A 19,948-nucleotide genomic window follows, 5' to 3' on the forward strand; every position below is an offset into this window, starting at 1 on the left:
CTGTTGTGCTTACCACGTTGTAATTATTTATTTGCATCCCTCTCTTCCACCAGACTTGAAACTCTTATAAAGTGAGAAGTTCACCTTTTTATATTAGAATTTCCCGAGTCCGCCATAACAGTGATGGATGAAGGGAAGAAGGGAGAGAAGAGTGTGGAAGATAAAGAAAGAAAGAAAAAAGCCCATGGAACACCCCAAGAGAAACAACCCGAGAGACAGAAAACACCAGGTAGCAGAGCCGACACTGTGATGCGAGTGACACAAAAACATTCCATCTTGTGGACATGATAGGAAAAGTATGACGGGAAAAAAAGCATGTCATAAAAAAGTGGGCGATCTTAGTTGAAAAAAAAAGTTTGTCCAAAACCAAAATGGGGGTGATGGCTATTTATCAAAAGGAAGCCAAAATCACACAATTCTTAAAAATGATCTTTGTAGATGTTTCCCCAGTCAACATAGACGTGTTTTGTATAGAAAGCAGAACTTCTTGAGACTAGACTTATGCCCACGTATGATAAATAAATGTTTCATTTTTAGAACAGTGATTGATTTGTTGTCAACTCAATGGTTTATTGATACAAAATCTAAATGACACACCAGAAGCCCTAAAAATTTACTTACAGAGAGTCATCTGTTATTAGGTTAATCTGACTTTTCCATCAAATCCTTCTAAATTAGGAGTAACCGTACCCCAAAGTATCCCTCCCCCCAAATCGAAGCACGCGCACAAAACGAACGTTGACACAAGCCTTCTACTCAGATCGCGTTCAGCAGTCAGCTGCCATTTAAACTCTGAAAGTCAAGCAATCGTGTGATATAACCTCCAGAACTACATGGTGCATAAGAAATGCAAATATTGTTTATGATGAAAACTGAGAAAAGCAATGTTCATGGCCTACTGCCAAGTTTCATTTCCTGTCATGTCTTTGGCATATAGTGAAAAACCCCTTTGTCTCGACCTTCCAAGCAACTGTACCAAAAGCATATTTATAAACAAGAATGATGTGGAAAGAATCAAATAGATTGTGTAGGACAACTCTGGATTCGCTGGAAACTGAGGATTCTGATAAAAAATAGCCAATATTTCATTGACCGTCTGCTGGCGTGCAGAGCTATGGATACAGGAAAATCCAGATTTATGAAACACCGTTCACCAGAGATAGGGAGGTGATTTTACTTTTCCAAGACAGTTTTCCTTCGGAGGAGATGCATTACATAATTTCTTTCAATAGCAAACTTGTCTAGTGCATTTAAAATATGTTTGATAAAGGCACGACTGAAAAAAAAAAACCTTTCACAAACATTACAGTTGCATGGTAGGAAGACATATGTCCACATGTAAACATTTTATACAACCAAGCATTATTTAGAAATAGAAAATAGCATAAAGTATTTACGATCTCATTGGGCTACACTATAATATCCACACAGTTTGAGCTCTCATCTACCTGTTGAAGAAAGCAGTCCGTGATGAGAATGATAATTATCATCACCATCATAAATAGTGCTTACTTGTGCCCATCCTGTCCCATGCTTTCCCTGCACTTTCTCTTAATCCTGTCAACCAAGCTATAGGAGGCTCCTGGAATTTCCATTTTAGAAATGGCAATTTTGAAACAAAAAGGCTAGAGGTCTCACAACTTACATGCGAACCTCTGGAATTTCAGTCTCCGCAGTTTGACCCTAAAACCCCTGCTTGAACACACGAGCGCTACAGCTTCCTGGGACACCGTGCCACGTAGTCTTTTAGAAAATGTCTATCTTGGGGCACCTGGGTGGCTCAGTGGGTTGAACCTCTGCCTTCAGCTCAGGTCATGATCTCAGGGTCCTGGGATCGAGCCCCACATCGGGCTCCCTGCTCAGTGGGGAGTCTGCTTCCTCCTCTCTCTCTGCCTGCCTCTCTGCTTACTTGTGCTCTCTCTCTCTCTGTGTCCAATAAATAAAATTTAAAAAAAAAAAAAAAAAAAAAAAAGAAAATGTCTATCTTATCGTGTCGCTAACTGGCTCGAAACCCTCGAAGGGCTTCCCATCTCACTCAGAACTCAGATGCTCCCCGCATCCTTCAAGACCAATATAATCCGCCCTGACCCCTCCCGTGGAAACCACCAATCGCTTTGGTCCTCCTTCGCTGTGTTCCAGACTCACGGACTTTTTGGTACTGTTCTGAGACCCTGAGCTGGCCTTGCACTTGCTAGTCCTTTCCACAGAGTCTTCCCTTCGTTTCCTTCACTCCCTCCCTTCCCTCAGGAGCCACTCAAATGGCAGCTCTTCAGAGGGGCCTTCCCTCACCGTCTTTACTAAAACAAACTTGCCTGCCCCTCTCTATCTGTCCCTTTAATTTTCTTTCTTTCTTTATTTTTTATTATTTGTTTGACAGAGATCACAAGTAGGCAGAGAGGCAGGCAGAGAGAGGGGGGAAGCAGGCTCCCCGCCGAGCAGAGAGCCTGACTCGGGGCTCGATCCCAGGACCCTGAGATCATGACCTGAGCCGAAGGCAGAGGCTTTAACCCACTGAGCCGCCCAGGCGCCCCAATTTTCTTTATTTTTTATAGACTGCATCACTCTCTCAAAATCACACTAATTACACAACTATTCGTTCACTTGTTTAATGTCGCTCCTTGGGGATGGGACCTTATCGTTTACCTCGGGAGCACCAGTGCTCTGATTGGTGCCTGGAAAACTGCGTGAGCTCAACAGGAAATGGGGATTAAATGAATAAAAAATCAAGTATATGTATATTTTTAATATAGAATCTTTGTGAAACTAAACACAGTACCGTCAATGGAGAGGGAAGAGTAAGAGGAAATGATTAGAATTAATAACAAAAGTGTAAGTTGTACTCCTAGTTTTAAATGATTTCTCACATGCATAGCTATGTAAGTAAATATGTACACAAATGACAGAATTTGGGCGATTATGGAAATCATACAGATACGTCTGTGTTTGGATATCACTGGGGAGGGGTCTTGTTTCACCTCGTTTGGAGGGCACAGGGCATGTGTGTGTCGGGGGGGTCCGCTGTTTTAGGAACTGGCCAGGCAAGGGTAGGCTGGGATGGGGTTCAGAGGTCTCCGTGTGAGCCATCAGAACAGCAACGGGAGAACATTTTGGCACGAATCCCCGATCATTTACGTGTGGAACTCTGTTAAATTCCAGTGCCACCTCGGGGCTGTGGTCAAGTCCAAAGTTCCTCCAGAGGTGCCTTAATGGTACCTCTCACGCCCATATTTCAGACTTTTTCTGAGAAGACTCTTCCTATTGGGGCCTAGGAATGATCTGACTTGGGCTTGGCTGGTCCTAGGAAGCGGGTCTCGAGCCAAGTAAGCAGCACAAGGGTGGAGCTGGACCAATTCCCCAAGGCTCGGTCTCAGCGCCGCGCTCCGAGGAGACACCCGGACGGAACATCTTCCGGGGAACGGGAAGGAAGCAGCGAGAGCCGCGCACCTGCACCGTCCGGCTAACGCTGTGTGCGCCCACGTCAGCGGGGACGACTGAAATTTAAATCCAGACGTTTCCCAAAGAACACAAAGAGAAGTTCTGTTTATTAACTTGAATGAGGGAAGTGATTTCAAACACTTGAAGTGTGTTTATAAAGATAAGTAGGAATGGCAATATAATGCTTTTCTTCTTACACACGCCACAAATAACATTAACCAGAGTTTGAATGCAGATAGAATTTTGGATTCAGGTACTACAGACATAATGGAAGGAGGGAGATTTTTACAACAACAAGTACATATTCAAGGATATGAAATAGTGCTGGGACATGCTATACATATTATGACTAGATGAAGAATGTTCTTAGTAGCTGTATGAACACTAGGACAAGTGTGAAATACCACATAAAGGAAAATAAGGTTTTAAGTTAAAACAAATCCTCTCTTGGTCTGAGATGACACATACTATGTTTTATGGCAGAGGAGGGCATTTTCTCTAACAAACAGACTGATAAATTTCCAGGAACTAATGGAGAAGAAGAAATATGAGCGAAGTATTACTTAGAACGGCTCCAAACTAATTAAGTCGAAAGAGAACTAGCTTCTCCATGATCTGGTGTGTAGAATTATGTCTTAAGCATGGTTAACAATAGTAAAATAAGAGATATATGCAACTTACTAAAGATTTATCGGGATAAACCCCAGCTCTTAGGAGAGAAGCCTTCCAGCTGTCCACGTCCTCCTGTGAGTCACACGCCAGCTCAAGGAAGCGATAGTCTTTGTATACATTCCTGGAATTTAAAAAAAAAAAAAATCATGCTTTTAGTCTGGAACCAACTTCAAAATGATTTTATGTCATTGCAGACGATGATGAAACAAATGACAGTCCAAATGGATAATTCTCTGACAGTCACTGGAGGAAAACAGAGTCAATCCACTATATTTAAAATAATTAGCAAATTCCTATACTTACTATGTAATCTTTTTGAAACGTCACCTTACAGAATTCAGAGCCACTTGTACTGCTAAGCCATGGGAAGGGAAGGAAATAGAAATGCTGTCAAGATGACACGCTCGGTGCCAAGTCAGCACAATCGATCGGCCGTTGCCTAGCAATTAATCAATTTTCTGAAATTATTTGATAGGCCTAAGTGGCTCGTAAAACTTTAAAAGGTGTGGCAATAATCTTACAAACTTAAAATACTATCGTAGATTCAAAACAGAAACACTCATTGATACTGTGAAAAGAAAACAGAAAAGAAAACAAAAAACCCCAAAACGTTAACCACTATTCAACAGAGTGAAATGCCTATAAAGTGCATATTGACAACTGGGATAATGTTGTAATTTTATTTCTTCTCCTAACAGTAAAATAATACACAAGACATAATACATGCCCATTTAGAAAGATTTGGAAACTAGATAAAAGTATGGTGACAATCATCCATTTTTCACGGTTTACAGATAAACTTATTTTTTTATACTCTCATTCTATCAGTCTTTCACACAGTTGAGGTCTCCCAACCCCCTTCTCTCTCTGGCAACTCTGACTCCTTTTTTACTTACCATGGTATTATGGTCATTTACTTATGCCATTCCATCTTTATAAACATCAAAGTAGAATGGCATGATATTCATTAGTACAAATGTATGATAATTTCCTTAATCTCTTTCAATTGTTAGATAATTAGATAATTTCCTTTTTCTTACGATCAGAAATAATGCTTAAGTGATTATTTTTATCCAAAAGCTTTTCACATTTACTCCTCTTATTTTCTAAGGATAGATCCCTATAAAAAGAGTTAGAGGATCAAACTTACAGTCATTTTTTAAGACACTGATATGCATCACCAATCACCCTTCCAGAAGAGATAATCCAATTTAGACGGATACCAGCAGAATTCCAGAAATTACAGTCTTTCTCTCTTCTTAGTCTCTTCCAGGGTGTTCTCATTCATGCCTAAGAGCCTTAGTTTACAACTAACCTCGGATGGCTCACAGATTTGTATCTCTTGCCCCGAGTGCCCCAGATCCAGTGTTTACTCACTTCTCTGCTTGACTGTCTCAAACCCACCCTGCCATGAACAACTGAACAACCTTCCATTCTCTTACCCTTTTTCATTTGCCCCCCTAAAAAGGACACCTCTTGATCACACTATCACCTGCCCTCAAACGTCACTGCGGCCTCTTCACGGGGCTCCCGACATCAGGGGGCTCCTTCAGATTTGCTCTCCACACGGAATCCTCATGAGCTCCTGAAATGGGAATCTGATATTCTTACCCGTGGAGTCAAACACGCAACAGTCACCTGCTTTTAGGGAAAGACTACACAGTCCATCGTGGCCTTTCAAACCCTGCGTAGTCTGGCCCATAACCGTTACCCTCCTTTCCAGCTTCTTTTCACGCTCTGCTCTGTCTTGTTTTGTTTTGTTCCAGCCATTCTGGCTTTCTTCTGCCTCCCGAAACGCGCCATGCCTACTCCCAAGGGCTCTGAATGTACCACTCTCTGCTGTAGCTCTTTCCTTCCACCCTCATTGCACACCTAAGGCCAACTCTTTCCTGAAACCCCAGGTCCTAGGTCTACTCACCTGTCCTTCATAGCACTAATCACAGCCGTGAGTTCAGGATTACGTGTGGGTTTTCTTTTTTTACTTCTTAGTTATTTATTTACTTACTTACTTAGATATTGTCTATCTTCCTAACTAGCCCACAAGCAACATTAGGACAGGGAATGTACCATTTTTATGCTTATCATTATATCCCCCAGGGGATTCTGGGAAGACGATGACATAACCGTGCTCTGCCTACTCTCCACTTCTGAGTCAGGTCAAACACATCTTCTTTTCTTGAGCGCAGTAGACTCTGGGACTGGCACTCCGGTACGCGGTGGCGAGATAGTCGTGGTACTTTCTTGCTCGGGGCTGAACAGAGCTTTGGGACCACAGCAGGAAAACTCAGAGGCAAGGACCAGCATGTACCATGTCTTTGGTAGGGCTGTCCCGCATGGATCACAGCACTCCTGGGTGTCCTGGCCCTCTGGCCCTAAGGAAGTGTGGGGGACTGAGTTTTTTCTACCCTAATGCAAAAGAAAGGGTCCCTCCCGGTGCCTCAATATGTAAATGGCCACTTGCCTACTCGGGGCCTGTACTGACTGGGATGACCTGTGCCTTCCCGCCCTCACAGGACCAGTCCACTTAAAGTATCCAGTGGCTGACCTGTGCCACGACGAACAAAGCAAAATAAAAGGACACCTAATAAGGAGGTCTCAGGGCCGGAGAAAGCGAGAATGAAGAGCGCAGTCAGGAGAGCGTATGGGTACAGACCTGCAGGGGAGCGCAGGAGAGCAGGATTTGAAGAGCCTCAAGGAAAACTTCCTGAAACTAAAAAAATACTATTTTTAAGCCAAAATATTTAGTAGATAAGTTGAGGGAAAGGATGATGAACGTTGAGCCTGGAATTAACAGTTTCCAAGATCTTGTGGGAGAATTTTGAAAAATATAGAGATAGAGAAGACATGAAAGTGTGGCAGAAAGAACACGTAACCTGTACATAGTAGGAGTGCCAGGAAAAGAAAGGGGAGCTGGGGGGAGAAAAATAATGATAAAATAGGAACTACTTTTTAAAAAAGAATCTTAACCTTTTAAAAAGATCTGAGTCTATGTAATTTAAGTGCTGTTTCATGTACGCTTGATGGTATAGATGGTATAGAAAAGGTATCAAGCAGACACACCTTTACACAATTCTTGAGCTTTGAAAAAAAGGAAACATTTAAAAGTCTTCTGTAAGGAGAGAGCAAGTGGCTTCGAAAAGAGAAAGAGGTAGACGGGCGCTGGTCTGAACATGCAAAGGCACAAGGCAATGAAGAAGCATTCATGGCGTCCTAAGAGGACCGTAAAGGCCTATCCCCAGCGGGGACAGCCCCCCACCCCGAACTGAGACGGTGCCTAAGCAGGCAGGAGATGACAACCGCACCGAACGGACCTGCGGAGCATGGTCAAGGTGAGGAAAGACTGAGAGAGAGAAAACAGAACTTGCAACATCCACGGAGTTAATCAAAATAAATAATGATCGACCATCTAAGAATATGCAGTAGAAGGGTTACAGGAAGACTCCTACAGTAGAAGAGACACACTATTCAAATAGTCTGAAAGTTGGGGGACGGTAGGAGGACCTAACAGTGCGCCCCAGGTCTTCTCTGATGGGTGCAGGCGCAGAGAGTGGGGCAGCAAAGGGATCCCAGAGGTCTCGTTGTTAGAAGTGGGTGTGAGGGGAAGCAGAAGAAAGGGTTTGGGGGAGAAATATTTCATAATTTGCCTCATGCAAGGATAGGGCTATGTACCGGTGATGAATGAAAATGTTAATGAAATTAAATGTACAGTAGAACTCTCAAATTAAAAAAGAAGAAAAAGGAGAAATTCTTAGTCTTTTGATTAAGTAAAAAAATAAGAAAAAAAGGAGAAACAAAATAAGAAATTTTTATAAGATGGCAGGAATACATTTATGTATATTAATTATGAAATTAATGACAGTGGACTGAATTCTCTCAGCTAGTTAGTTAATTTAGGTTTAAAAAAGTTACATATTATTTGGAAAAATAAAGAACAGAAAAGAGAAATCAGACAAGCACAAAACAAAGAATATAAATTTAAGAATGGCAATATTAATAATAGACAAGATAGAATTTAAAAGTACAGAACAAGATAAACAGTTTAAAAGCCCTAAATAGAATAAAGAGAAATATTATACAATGGTATAAAGTATAATTGTGAAGATTGGAAAATACTCATTAAAAACTGTATCAAATTACATCGTAGGGAAGTAAAGAAAGCAAATGCTACTGCAAGAACTTGTTGTAAGTATGTAATCAATTAAAATATAAATATAGAAAATATTTAATATGACACTTTTCAAATTGGACAAATATAGTGGACAAAAGTAAGCAAATAGAAGATAAAGATTTTTCATTATTCACAAAACATTTACAAAACTCAGTCTTACCCTTGGACCTACAGACATACAGTACCAGATTTAAGAAACTTTAAAAAAGAGACTATATAGATCATATTCTTTAATCACAAGTCAAAAAAAAATCTAAAAAAAAGAGACCCCAAAACCCCTTAAATATATTCTTAGATGACCTTTATATTACAGAAAAAAACAAAATAAAATTATAAATTGTTTAGAAAACAATAAAAATATAAATATATCATAGCCAACCAATGGAACACAGCAAAGATTGTAGGAAAATTTATGACCTTAAATAATGTTCATTATTTACAGAAAGGAGACAAAAAAGTCAATATTCATCTATAAGGATTATAAAGCTGTGATAAAACGAAATAGGCCAAGAAGAAGGAATTAACAGATTAAAACCAAAATTAATAAAATAGGAAATAAAAAATAACATAAAGGATAATAAAGACATCCACAAATATTTTTCCCCTTAGGAACAGATAATGCTAATTAAGGGAGAAAACAAAAGTGTACAAGATCTCAAATGAGAACAGATGGGATACATAACCACAAATGGAGAGAAGACGGAAAAAAATTAAATCAAGTATTATAGGCAAACCTATATGGCAAAACTAAGAACCTAGAGGAAACTAGTAATACCCTAAAAAACACAAGTTACCAAAATTAGCTCAAAATCCAGTAGCTTTAACAAAACACTATAGACTATACTTCTAAAACTTCGATATGGGAAAATAGTCCATTCATATTAGGAGAAAGCCTACAAAATACATAGGATAAATTTTTTAATTGAGAAAATGATAAAAATCTTATTGAATGACATGAAACAAGATCTTCATAAATGGAAAGACATATCTGAGTGTGTTGTTTTAATTACACTATATTCTTAGGTCTTACAAAGTGACTAGTGCTAGTTGGTATTCAATTAATATTTATTGAATAACGAACATCATCACACCCATAAAGATACTGTCATCTTTAAAATACCTTTGCACATTTTATAATTTAAAAGTGATTTTCCATCAAAGCTTTAATATTTTTGATAAAGAGGTGAGCATTTTAACATGTTTATAGAAGTGATATTCTTTGTTCTGATTTCATTAAGATTTTTAGTATATGATTAGAATGATTTCTCACTTTTTATTTATATTAACCTGACATAGCTTTGTCTCTTTTACTTTTTTACTTTTATCCATTTGTTTTACTTTTTAAAAAGATACATTGGTTGTAAATGCCAACAATATAGTTGGGTTTTCTTTTTCATGCCAATCTGAAAAGCACTGCCCATAATTAGGAAAGTCTGAATCCTGTTTATTCTTGCCATAGCTATATGGCTTGGTTTTACATTTGTCATTTTGACATAAGCTTTTTTTTTTAGGCTCTTCTTTCCTTGCTTATGTTGATAAAAGTACTGTCTTTTGGACTTCTATATTTTTTTAGTGGTTTTCGGTTCTACAGGTAAAAGAGTATCCTCTTTTTAAACAATTATCTTTAAGTTTTCTAAATCATCTTTGAATTCATTTTTGTATGTATGAAATTCAGAAATAAAACAGTAATTCCTGACTTCTTGAGGAATTTAAAAGGGTTTACTTTTTGCCACTTTATCTCACATATTTGCTAATGTATCTAGAAATATCTTGAACATTATTTCTGAATTATTGTTTTCACATCTCTTTAAGGGTCCATTTTTTTAGTTTAGTAAGCAATTTTGTTACACTTGCAAGCAATTATTTAAATGGAACTCTGTATGCTTAACTTGAATAAATATTTATCATTAGGCATCTTCTATCTGGACTTCCCCATCTGTAAATTCTTACTTGGACTTATTTTTTGAATTGGCTTCAAAGTAGAGCTGGCTATTTGGATTTCTGGTTGGCACAAGTATCCACATTTCTTGTGTTGATTCAGTGAGGAAGTATAGAAGTTTCTTCTTGTCTTCCTGATTAGCTCCATTTTTCTTTTTTTCTTTTTTCTTTTTCTTAAAGATTTATTTATTTGACACACAGAGAAAGATAGTGAGAGACAGAGCACAAGCAGCGTGAGCAGCAGGCAGAGGGAGAGGGAGAAGTGGGCTCCCCACTGAGCAAGGAGCCCGGTGCGGGACTCGATCCCAGGACTCTGGGATCATGACCTGAGCTGGAGGCAGCCGCTTATCCAACTGAGCCACCCAGGCGCCCTGCTCTATTTTTCTTAATCAGGGTAAAGCATGCAATGGTCACTCATAAAATTTCAATCCAGTTCACTCCATGGAGTTTGCAAATAGTTGATTAACACTGTTCCTTTCCAGTGCTTTTAAGGCTTTCCATCCTGTTGTGTGTGATCTTTTGGATACAGCAATGGACGGAGTAGGATAAAAGAAGTTTCTAATTTTTCACCATCTTAAAAGAGAAATCATTTCATTTCACCTTCATGAGTGACCCTGCGAAGTTGGTAGCAGAGATGCTTCATTGAGGAGACAGATTTTAGAGAGATTAAGTGACTCCCAACATGGCCCAGCGAGTGAACGGCGCAGTGTGGGTCTACCACGGTCCTTGGCCTACGGCCTCCGCAAAACCAGTATTTGTCAAGTGAGTGGAGCAAGTGAATGAAGGAACAAATGAACGAACGAAAGAGCTATGGAATGAACTGGGACCGTGTTTGTGTTTAAAACCAACTTTTTCTATCTTTGAGAGAATCCTTAACATTCCACAGAAAATCTAAGATTAAAAAGTCTGAAGGGAAAAACCACGACAAGCGGAATAAGCACTTTTAATGAAAAGTGGGACATATTTAAAGGAAATATATTCTCCAAGTAGGAAAGTTTACTGTTGTCCAATTTGAAAGGTCGTGTCTTTGCTATAGAGCCAAAAGGGTAATAGATGATCTTGATAGAAATCAAAATTTAAGTTTTTAATTATCGAATTACCTCTACCATAGCTTTTAGCTACCATTTAAGTTTCCATCTGAGGCATTTCCAGTGCACAGTGTGAGTCCCATTAAGATGTAAAAGGTACGGGGAAGGCAGAGCTGGACAAAGGCCACGGCAGCTTCTGGCCAGCTGGAAAGCACGGCGAGTGGCGAGGGTGCAGACTTTCCACATTCTCCAAGCAGATCTGAAGAATTCAGCTTTGGCCCATTCTCACTGACCTTTTTCCAGAGTATTTTCTTTCAGGGTCTCTTCACATGGAAAAATCTTGATTTTTTTTTTTTTTCCCCTCAAAGGAGAGCCAAATTCTTGAGAGGGAAAATAATGATCTGGTTGAAACATTAGAAGAGGGTCAAAGGCTTCTGGTGGCTTTGGCTGCTTCGTTTTTACCCATTTTCGAAGCCTCATCTTAGGCTGTGTCTAGACATCCAAGAAGAGTTGGATACAGGTCTAAAACACTGAACTGAGCTGATTTACTGGAAGTCTCATAAATTCTGCGGCTGTAGCTTCCAGGTTCTCACCACACGCTGTAGCTGCACAGATAACCCGCAGCAATTTGTACTGACTGAAGTTTCTTGTTTAGTCTATTTCAACTGCAATCATGCAGATATGAGCTTCTGAATGATTTCACTATGAAATCAAGCTGAACCACGTGTTTTGTAGTTTGAAAAATAAAAGTTACCTCAACATTAAAAATGAGCATGAGTAATTTTATCCCATAGGTAAAAGGGTTTTAAGTGCTACACTGAAGAGAACGTGACCACATGATGAGTCCGTGTTTTGATGAGATGTAGAACTTTCAGTCCCGTGTCATAAGAATATCCTTAAGTATTAAAAATGTGAAGTCTAACTTGTTTACCTATGACAGCTCTTTAAACATCTGGGATCAGACATTATCTGTTCCTCAAGTCTTCTAAGTCTCCAAGCCAATTTTTTCCAATGTTTCTCATATGAAGACGATTCTAGATAACATCCTTTTAATTTTTCTGTGGATTTGCTCTATTTTAAAAGGATTTTCTGAAAATGACATGCCAGCAACTGATCACCAATCCCCAGAGGCAAAATTAACTAGATGCAAGGAAGAAATGTGGTGGAATTTTTGCCTACTTTTCAGACTGTAAACTTTTACTACTGTAAGTAAGCACCAGCTAGTAGAATATAGTAAAGACCATGAAAAACACCTGTTGAAATCCAGAATGTGCCACTTATTATCTTACAGGACGTTTGGTAAGAAAACCTCTCTGAATTTCAGTTTACTCATCTATAAAATGGGGATAATACCAATATCTATCTTAGGCTTATAATGAAAATAAAATAAGATCACATAAAATAAAATAAGGATAAAATAAGATAATAAAATAAGATAATAAAATAAGAACAGCTTGCTTAGAACAAAGCCCAGCATCAGGTAAATATGCAGGTAAAATATACAAAATACAAAGTTACTATTATTCATCATTCTCACTGCCTTTAGGTCCTTTGGGTTTGACCTCCTATGAAACCAGATTTCTCCTGTACTATTTTAAAACAAAGTAAAATTTATATTTAGCATTACTACATTTTATCTAGTTAGTCTAGCCCATTTCCCAATTTGCTCAGATACTCTGAATTCTGATTCTGGCAAGTACTATATTCACAATTCTTCCAGTTTTGCATTATCTGTATTTTTTATAATGACATAATATTCCCACGTCATTACAAAGATATACTATAGAGCTAAACGGACTTCAAAAGATCCCATGCCAGAGTTCCATGTTCTATTAACTGGTACCCACTGGGTATCAACATAAGACTTAAGACTTAATCATAAATCTATCATATATGTACTATCAAGTCATGCCCCTCTATTTTCCCTCATGTGTATTCCAAAAGACTCTATTAAGACCAAAGTATATTATATCAACTCAATTCTACTAAAAAATGGAAGTTGGTTCAGCTGAACTTGTTTTTCAAGATTCGAAGCAATTTCCTATTGACCACTGATTTCCTTCCTAAATGAATAAACATCAATTTTACAATTAATTATAAATTTATATAGCAGAGTACCGATGATAAACTCATCAGTCAAAATTCCCGTTTGGTTATCTTTTATGACAATCTGGAAAACAGTCTCCGGTGTGGACTTCTGATCCACTGATCTGACCATGTTCGCACTCATCATCACATTCCCTATGTCTTCACTTCCACAAAGACTCTGTTTAGTACTGTGACCACTACCTCGCCAACCTTCAACTCTCTCTCCTTTCTCTCCCTTCACCATTTTACTTACATAATAAAACTCTGATGAATTACTTCCTTGCTGAGGTCCTACACTCAAGTTTCTAAATAATGCTAGAGAAAAAAATATACAGTTGTGCTTACTGCACTCCAAATTTATAACTACAAATACCAAATGGGCACCTAAATTCCCCAGGCATCCCTACTATAACTCTGTAGTCATTCCCTGAAATCTATAACATGCACTTTGCCACTAACACTTGGCTGATAATCTCACTTCATACTTCACAGGAGAAACACATACAACCAGATGAGAATGATCTATCTTCTTTCTACCAAATACACCAGACTAACTGCATTTGCAACCACGGACTCTGCCTTCACCTTGTACAAGAACTCAGACACTCAACTTAGACACTGAGTTTCCTCTCTTCTAATGTCTTCATGAACTTCCTACAATCATTCCCCCTCCCCTTTTTTTTGAAAGAGTTTATTTTTATTTATTTGACAGACAGAGATCACAAGTAGGAAGAGAGGCAGGCAGAGAGAAGGGGGGAAGCAGGCTTCCCGCTGAGCAGAGAGCCTGATGCGGGGCTCGATCCCAGGACCCCAGGACCATGACCAGAGCCGAAGGCAGAGACCCAACCTACTTAGCCACCCAGGTGCCCCCCCCCTTTTTTTTACTTCAACAATTTCCTCCTTTCTACTATCAGATCATTCATATGGCATAGAAGCACATCTTAAAATCAACTATCTTAAAACACACACACACATACATACACACACACACACACACACACACTTTCTTTTGCTGTTTCCCATCCCCTAAGAACCAACCCATTTCTATTTGCTTCTATAGCAAAACTCCTTATCTTGAATCATTTTCTCCATTCTCTCCTCTCCCATTCTTTCCCTTATTCACCGCCGCCCACCCCCACTCCCCCGAGATTTGCGATCCTGTTAGTCTATAGACAGAGGTCTTACCAAGGTCATACAATCCACGTCTTGGCACAGCAAATGTTCAATTCCTTATCTACACATTACTTGGCTTCACTGCAGCATCTGACATCTTGACCCTTTCCTCTGTCTTCAATCATTTTCTTCTCAGGACTTCTGTGATACCACATTCTCTTCACTTCCACACCTCTACATCACTGACTACAACTTTTTAATCTCTTTTGATGTCTTCTCATCCTTTGTTAGACCTTTAAACTCTGGAGTGTCCCAAGCTTCTTCAGTGGTCCACTTCCCTCTATCTGTGCTTTTGGCAAGGTGATCTTTCCAGCCTGGGAATCCTAAATACCATTTAAATGCAGATAACACCAGATGTTTACACTGAACTACAGACTCCTATATCCAAGCCACTAACTTATCTCATTTGGATGACATCTCCTTGGCATCTTTCTTGCTCCACTCCCCATAAAGAAACCACCATAACCATACATTACATCCTTACCCTGTTTAAAATCCTCCAGTAACTGCCAACTATAAGTAGGAAAAAATTCAAACTCCTTGCCATCACTGGCTTATCTTTCCAACACTCCGTTTCCCTTGCTCATGCTTCTCCAACTGCAATATAAGTTCAATGTATTTCTGGCATTTCCATCATCTAGTTGGTACTCAGTAACAATTGTTGGCTGGTGCATGGGTGGCTCAGTGGGTTAAAGCCTCTGCCTTTGGCTCAGGTCATGATCTCAGGATCCTGGGATCGAGCCCCACTTTGGGCTCTCTGCTTGGCGGGGAGCCTGCTTCCCCCTCTCTCTCTGCCCACCTCTTTGCCTACTTGTGATCTCTGTCTGTCAAATAAATAAATAAATAAATAAATAAATCTTTAAAAAAAAATCAAAACAATCGTTGGCTGACTACCTTTCAGCCTTTTCTCAGCATCCAAAATTCTTCAAAGGCTAATGATAATGAACCAATGATACCAAGATGGTACATTGTCATAAATTAAGAATTAAACCTGTGAATTCAATAATGTAAGTTTAATAAATCAGGACTATGAATTATTTTTACATCTTTCAGCAAATATTCCTCATTTCATGTATTGAAGATAAAAAGGCAATGCACTAAAACTAGAAATTATGATAAAAGTTGAACAGAAAGAATTATAAAACCACTGAAAAGTAAAACTTCCCCCCAAACTTATGTCAAATAGCAACTCAAAACTATAATTATACACTATTTATTAAACAGGCAAAATAATATTACACACTAGATTGAAACCCAGAACATGTAGCCAAAATTTTATTCAGAGGAAAAATCACAGTCATGTATATCTTATTATTTAACAAAAAAAAAAAAGCAAAAAAAAAAAATCACCAGCATTGAATTGAAGAAGTTGGAAAATTATAAAACAAATCAAAGCAGAACATAGGATATAATAAAGTTAGGAAGTAATTATGGAAAACTGAACTAACGATAAATTTAAGAGTTCATTCTTTGATGAATCAAACAATGAAACTGAGCTCTGGAGTATCTAGTAAATATAAGGTGAGAAAAATTATCAAAATCAGAGATGAGGGGCGCCTGGGTGGCTCAGTGGGTTAAGGCCTCTGCCCTTGGCTCAGGTCATGATCTCAGGGTCTTGGGATCGAGCCCCGCATCGGGCTCTCTGTTCAGCAGGGAGCCTGCTTCCCTTCCTCTCTCTCTGCCTGCCTCTCTGCCTACTTGTGATCTCTGTCAAATAAATAAAATCTTAAAAAAAAAAAAATCAGAGATGATACATATGATTCAAAAAGGAGAAGATTTAATTTTTAAGAAGATGCTGGGTAGACTTCTATGATAGTAAATTTATATCTATCAATGCTGGTTACAAGTTCTAAAAAAAAAAAAAAAAAGGAAATCAGAATCATAAAATCTTGCCTGACCAATATTCACAGGATAAACTGGGGGAAAAAATTAAACCTTCTTTAAAATAGTTTAAAAACTCTCTCAGAGAGTTTTATAGGTCTTCCTTTCCAAATTTTAAGAGGAAGATTCTAGGTTGGACATCTTCGAGATATTAAAAGGCTGGTACACATTGTGAATCTCCAAGTAGTGAACCTGCTACGCATGACTCTCCAAACTTACTGACCCTAGAATCTTTTTTCTTTGAACTTGTCACAGGGCTAGTATTTTAAAGACTAAATTCTGGGATAATGTTTCTACAAGCCAATCTCACTTAGGAGTACAAATATAAAACTTTAAAAAATATATTTGGAAATAAAATGTCATAAACTTTTTCAAAATCTGACCCCGAAGAGTCAAAACAATCTTGAAAAAGAACAAAGCTAGAGACATCCTACTCCCTGATTCCAAACTATATTAAAGAGCTACAGTAACAGGCTGCTGGGTGGCTCAGTCGTTAAGTGTCTGCCTTCAGCTCAGGTCATGATCGCAGGGTCCTGGGATCGAGCCCCGCATCAGACTCCCTGCTCGGTGGGAAGCCTGCTTCTCCCTCTCCCACTCCCCTTGCTTGCGTTCCCTCTCTCGCTGTCTCTCTTCTCTGTCAAGAAAATAAATAAAATCTTAAAAAAAAAAAAAGCTGCAGTTGGGCATTGGCATAAAAACAAACAGAGATCAATGGAATAGAATACAGAGCCCAGGAATAAATGCACACATACATGGTCAGTTAATTTAGGGCAAAGGAACTATGAACACACAATGGAGGGAGGGAAAGGATAGTCTCTTCAAAAAATGGTGTTGGTAAAACTGGACAGCTGCATGCAAAAGAATGAAACTGAACCGCTATCTTACACTCTACACAAAAATTACTCAAAATGGATTAACACTTGAAGGTAAAACCTAAAACCCTAAGATTCCTGGAAGAAAACATAGACCATAGTCAGTTATTTGACACTATCTTTGGCAAGGATTTTTTGGATTTGACACCAAAAGCAAAGGTGGTAAAACTACATGAAGCTAAAAAGCTTTTGCACAGCAAAGGAAACCATCAACAAAATGAAAAAGCAACCTAAAGAATGGGAGAAAATATTCATAAATCATGTATCTGGCATGGGGTTAGTATCCAAAATATAAAAAGAACTCCTACGACTCAATGGAAACAAAACAAAACAAGAATCTGATTAAAAAATGATCAGAAGAACAGGACTGGAGGACATTATGCTGAGTGAAATAAGTCAAGCAGAGAGAGTCGATTATCATATGGTTTCACTTACTTGTGGAGCATAAGGAGTAACACGGAGGACATCGGGAGATGGAGGGGAAAAGTGAATTGGGGGTAATTGGAGTGGGGGACGAACCATGAGACACTGTGGACTCTGAGAAACAAACTGAGGGTTTAGGAGAGGAGGGGGGTGGGGGGTTGGGTGAGCCTGGTGGTGGGTATTAAGGAGGGCACGGATTGCATGGAGCACTGGGTGTGGTGCATAAACCATGAATCCTAAAACACTGAAAAAATAAACTTAAATTTTTTTAAAAAATGGTGAGAAGATCTGAACAGACATTTCTTCAAAGATGACATCCAGATGGCCAAGAGGTACATGAAAAAGTGTTCAATATCACTAATCATCAGGGAAACGCAAATCAAATTCACAAGGAGGTAACACCTCACACCTGTTAGAATGACTATCATCAAAAAGACAAGAAACAAGTGTTGGCAAGGATATGGAGAAGAGGGAACCAACCTCCGTTGTATGTAATGTGAATGTTGAACGTAAATTGTTGCAGTTACTATGGAAAACAATATGGAGGATTGCTCAAAAAATTAAAAATAGAACTATCATATGATCCAGGAACTTCACTTCTGGTACTTATCTAAGGAAAATGGAGAAACTAACTCAAAAAGATACATGCACCCCTTTGTTCAATGTAGCATTATTTATAAAAGCCAATATATGGAAGCATATAACCCCCTGCACAGGGAATGGGGGAAGCAGGACAAAAGATACAAACTGCTCCTGGATTGCTTATTTGGGAGTTGCCAAGAAAGTAAATCTTAAAGGCTACGACACAAGACAAAACACTTTGTCTCATAGATGTTACCTAGACTTGTGATCATTTTGTTAAGATTTCAAATCATTGTGTTGTATATTTGAAACTAATATAATGCTATACATCAATTAAACCTCAAAAGAACAAAAATCCAATCACGACAAGTAGGTTTTTTCCTAAAAGAGTCTTCTCGGGGCACCTGGGTGGCTCAGTCATTAAGTGTCTGCGTTTGGCTCAGGTCATGATCCCAGGGCCCTGGGATCGAGCCTCGCGTCAGGCTCCCTGCTCCGTGGGAAGGCTGCTTCTCCCTCTCCCACTCCCCTTGCCTGTGTTCCCTCCCTCGCTCTGCTCTGCCAAATAAATAAATACAACCTTAAAAAAAAAAAAAGGCATTCAGTACCACGTATAAGCCAATCACTCGCCGATCGCAGGGTTTCCTTCTAAGCTATAGCTGCATTCTGGATATTCCCATTTTCAAATCCAACCTCATCAACAGTTCCTCACTGCATTAGGATAAAGACCAACCACCTTAACACGGCCTGCAGGGTTGTGCGCGACCTGGACCTCCACTGTTGCATGCCACGCTCCAGCTATCAGTTGCACGAACACACGAAGCTTCCTCCCGCCTCAGGGTCTTGGTCTATGCGCTGTTCACTCCGCCTGGAACCTTCTTGCCTTCTCCCTTCACTCAGTCTACGTTTTTGGTCTTCTAGGGTTAGCTTCACCCCTAAATTCCCAAAATGGTTAAGTCACTCTCACATAAATTCTCACAGAATTTGTCATTAACCCTTGTAATTCAGTAATCGTTATTTGCTATCAGTGTCCTTGCTTGTACTGTAAATTCTGTGAGTAGAGAACGTGCTGCTTCTGCTCAGAGAACCGAAGTAGAGCACCCAGCACAAGGAACATACTCAGTAAATAACTGTGAATGCATGACCGACTGACTGAAGCAACCACCTCTGACTGAATAGCTCAGTGCCCTTCATTTCCCTGAAATATCTGTCTTTGTCTTTCAAGATCAGCCGCAAAGATCAATGGGACAATTTTACACTGGAGGCTGGCTGTCGTCTATTGACTCAAAGTGCTACGATTCATTGCCAAAGAACAAGTTCCTTTAGCCCGACTTGATGTGATACTGTCTTTTGATATTTCCTTTTCTTGACATAGTGAAGAGTTAATTAGTTAATTAAAATTTGGAATAATTCTTTTTCTCGTTTTTAGGAAACAATATTTTAAAACCTAAAAGCATTGCAAAACACATTTACTGTAAGTGCCTTTGCAGCATCAGCTGAATCACCACCAGCCCAGACTCTCTCCGGCTGCCAATGGCCTCGGCGCCAGGTCCACGTCAGCGTTCATCACAGTCATGAGGAGAGAGCTAAAAATATGAGTTTGGGTTATAATGGTGGGGGTCTTACTTATGAGGAAAAAGATCATAAAGAAGGCAGATTATAATTTAAATGGTGGAGATTCTTACCATCTA

At 39.2% G+C, this 19,948-nt stretch overlaps 1 protein-coding gene across 3 annotated transcripts in view; it reads right to left on the reverse strand.

Moving 5' to 3' along the window:
- Nucleotides 1-19,948, reverse strand: part of DNM3 (dynamin 3) — a gene marked incomplete at its 3' end in the record, with an annotated part of 535,603 nt that overhangs the window by 98,622 nt on the left and 417,033 nt on the right. For all 3 annotated transcript variants that reach the window (XM_080824220.1, XM_080824222.1, XM_080824221.1), the window contains one exon: nucleotides 4,117-4,228. In XM_080824220.1, coding sequence (XP_080680346.1) covers nucleotides 4,117-4,228 — 112 coding nt within the window. The remainder of the gene's footprint in view (nucleotides 1-4,116; nucleotides 4,229-19,948) is intronic.

This window comes from Martes martes (genome assembly GCF_963455335.1).
Source record: "Martes martes genome assembly, chromosome: 15".
Classification (NCBI taxonomy): domain Eukaryota; kingdom Metazoa; phylum Chordata; class Mammalia; order Carnivora; family Mustelidae; genus Martes; species Martes martes.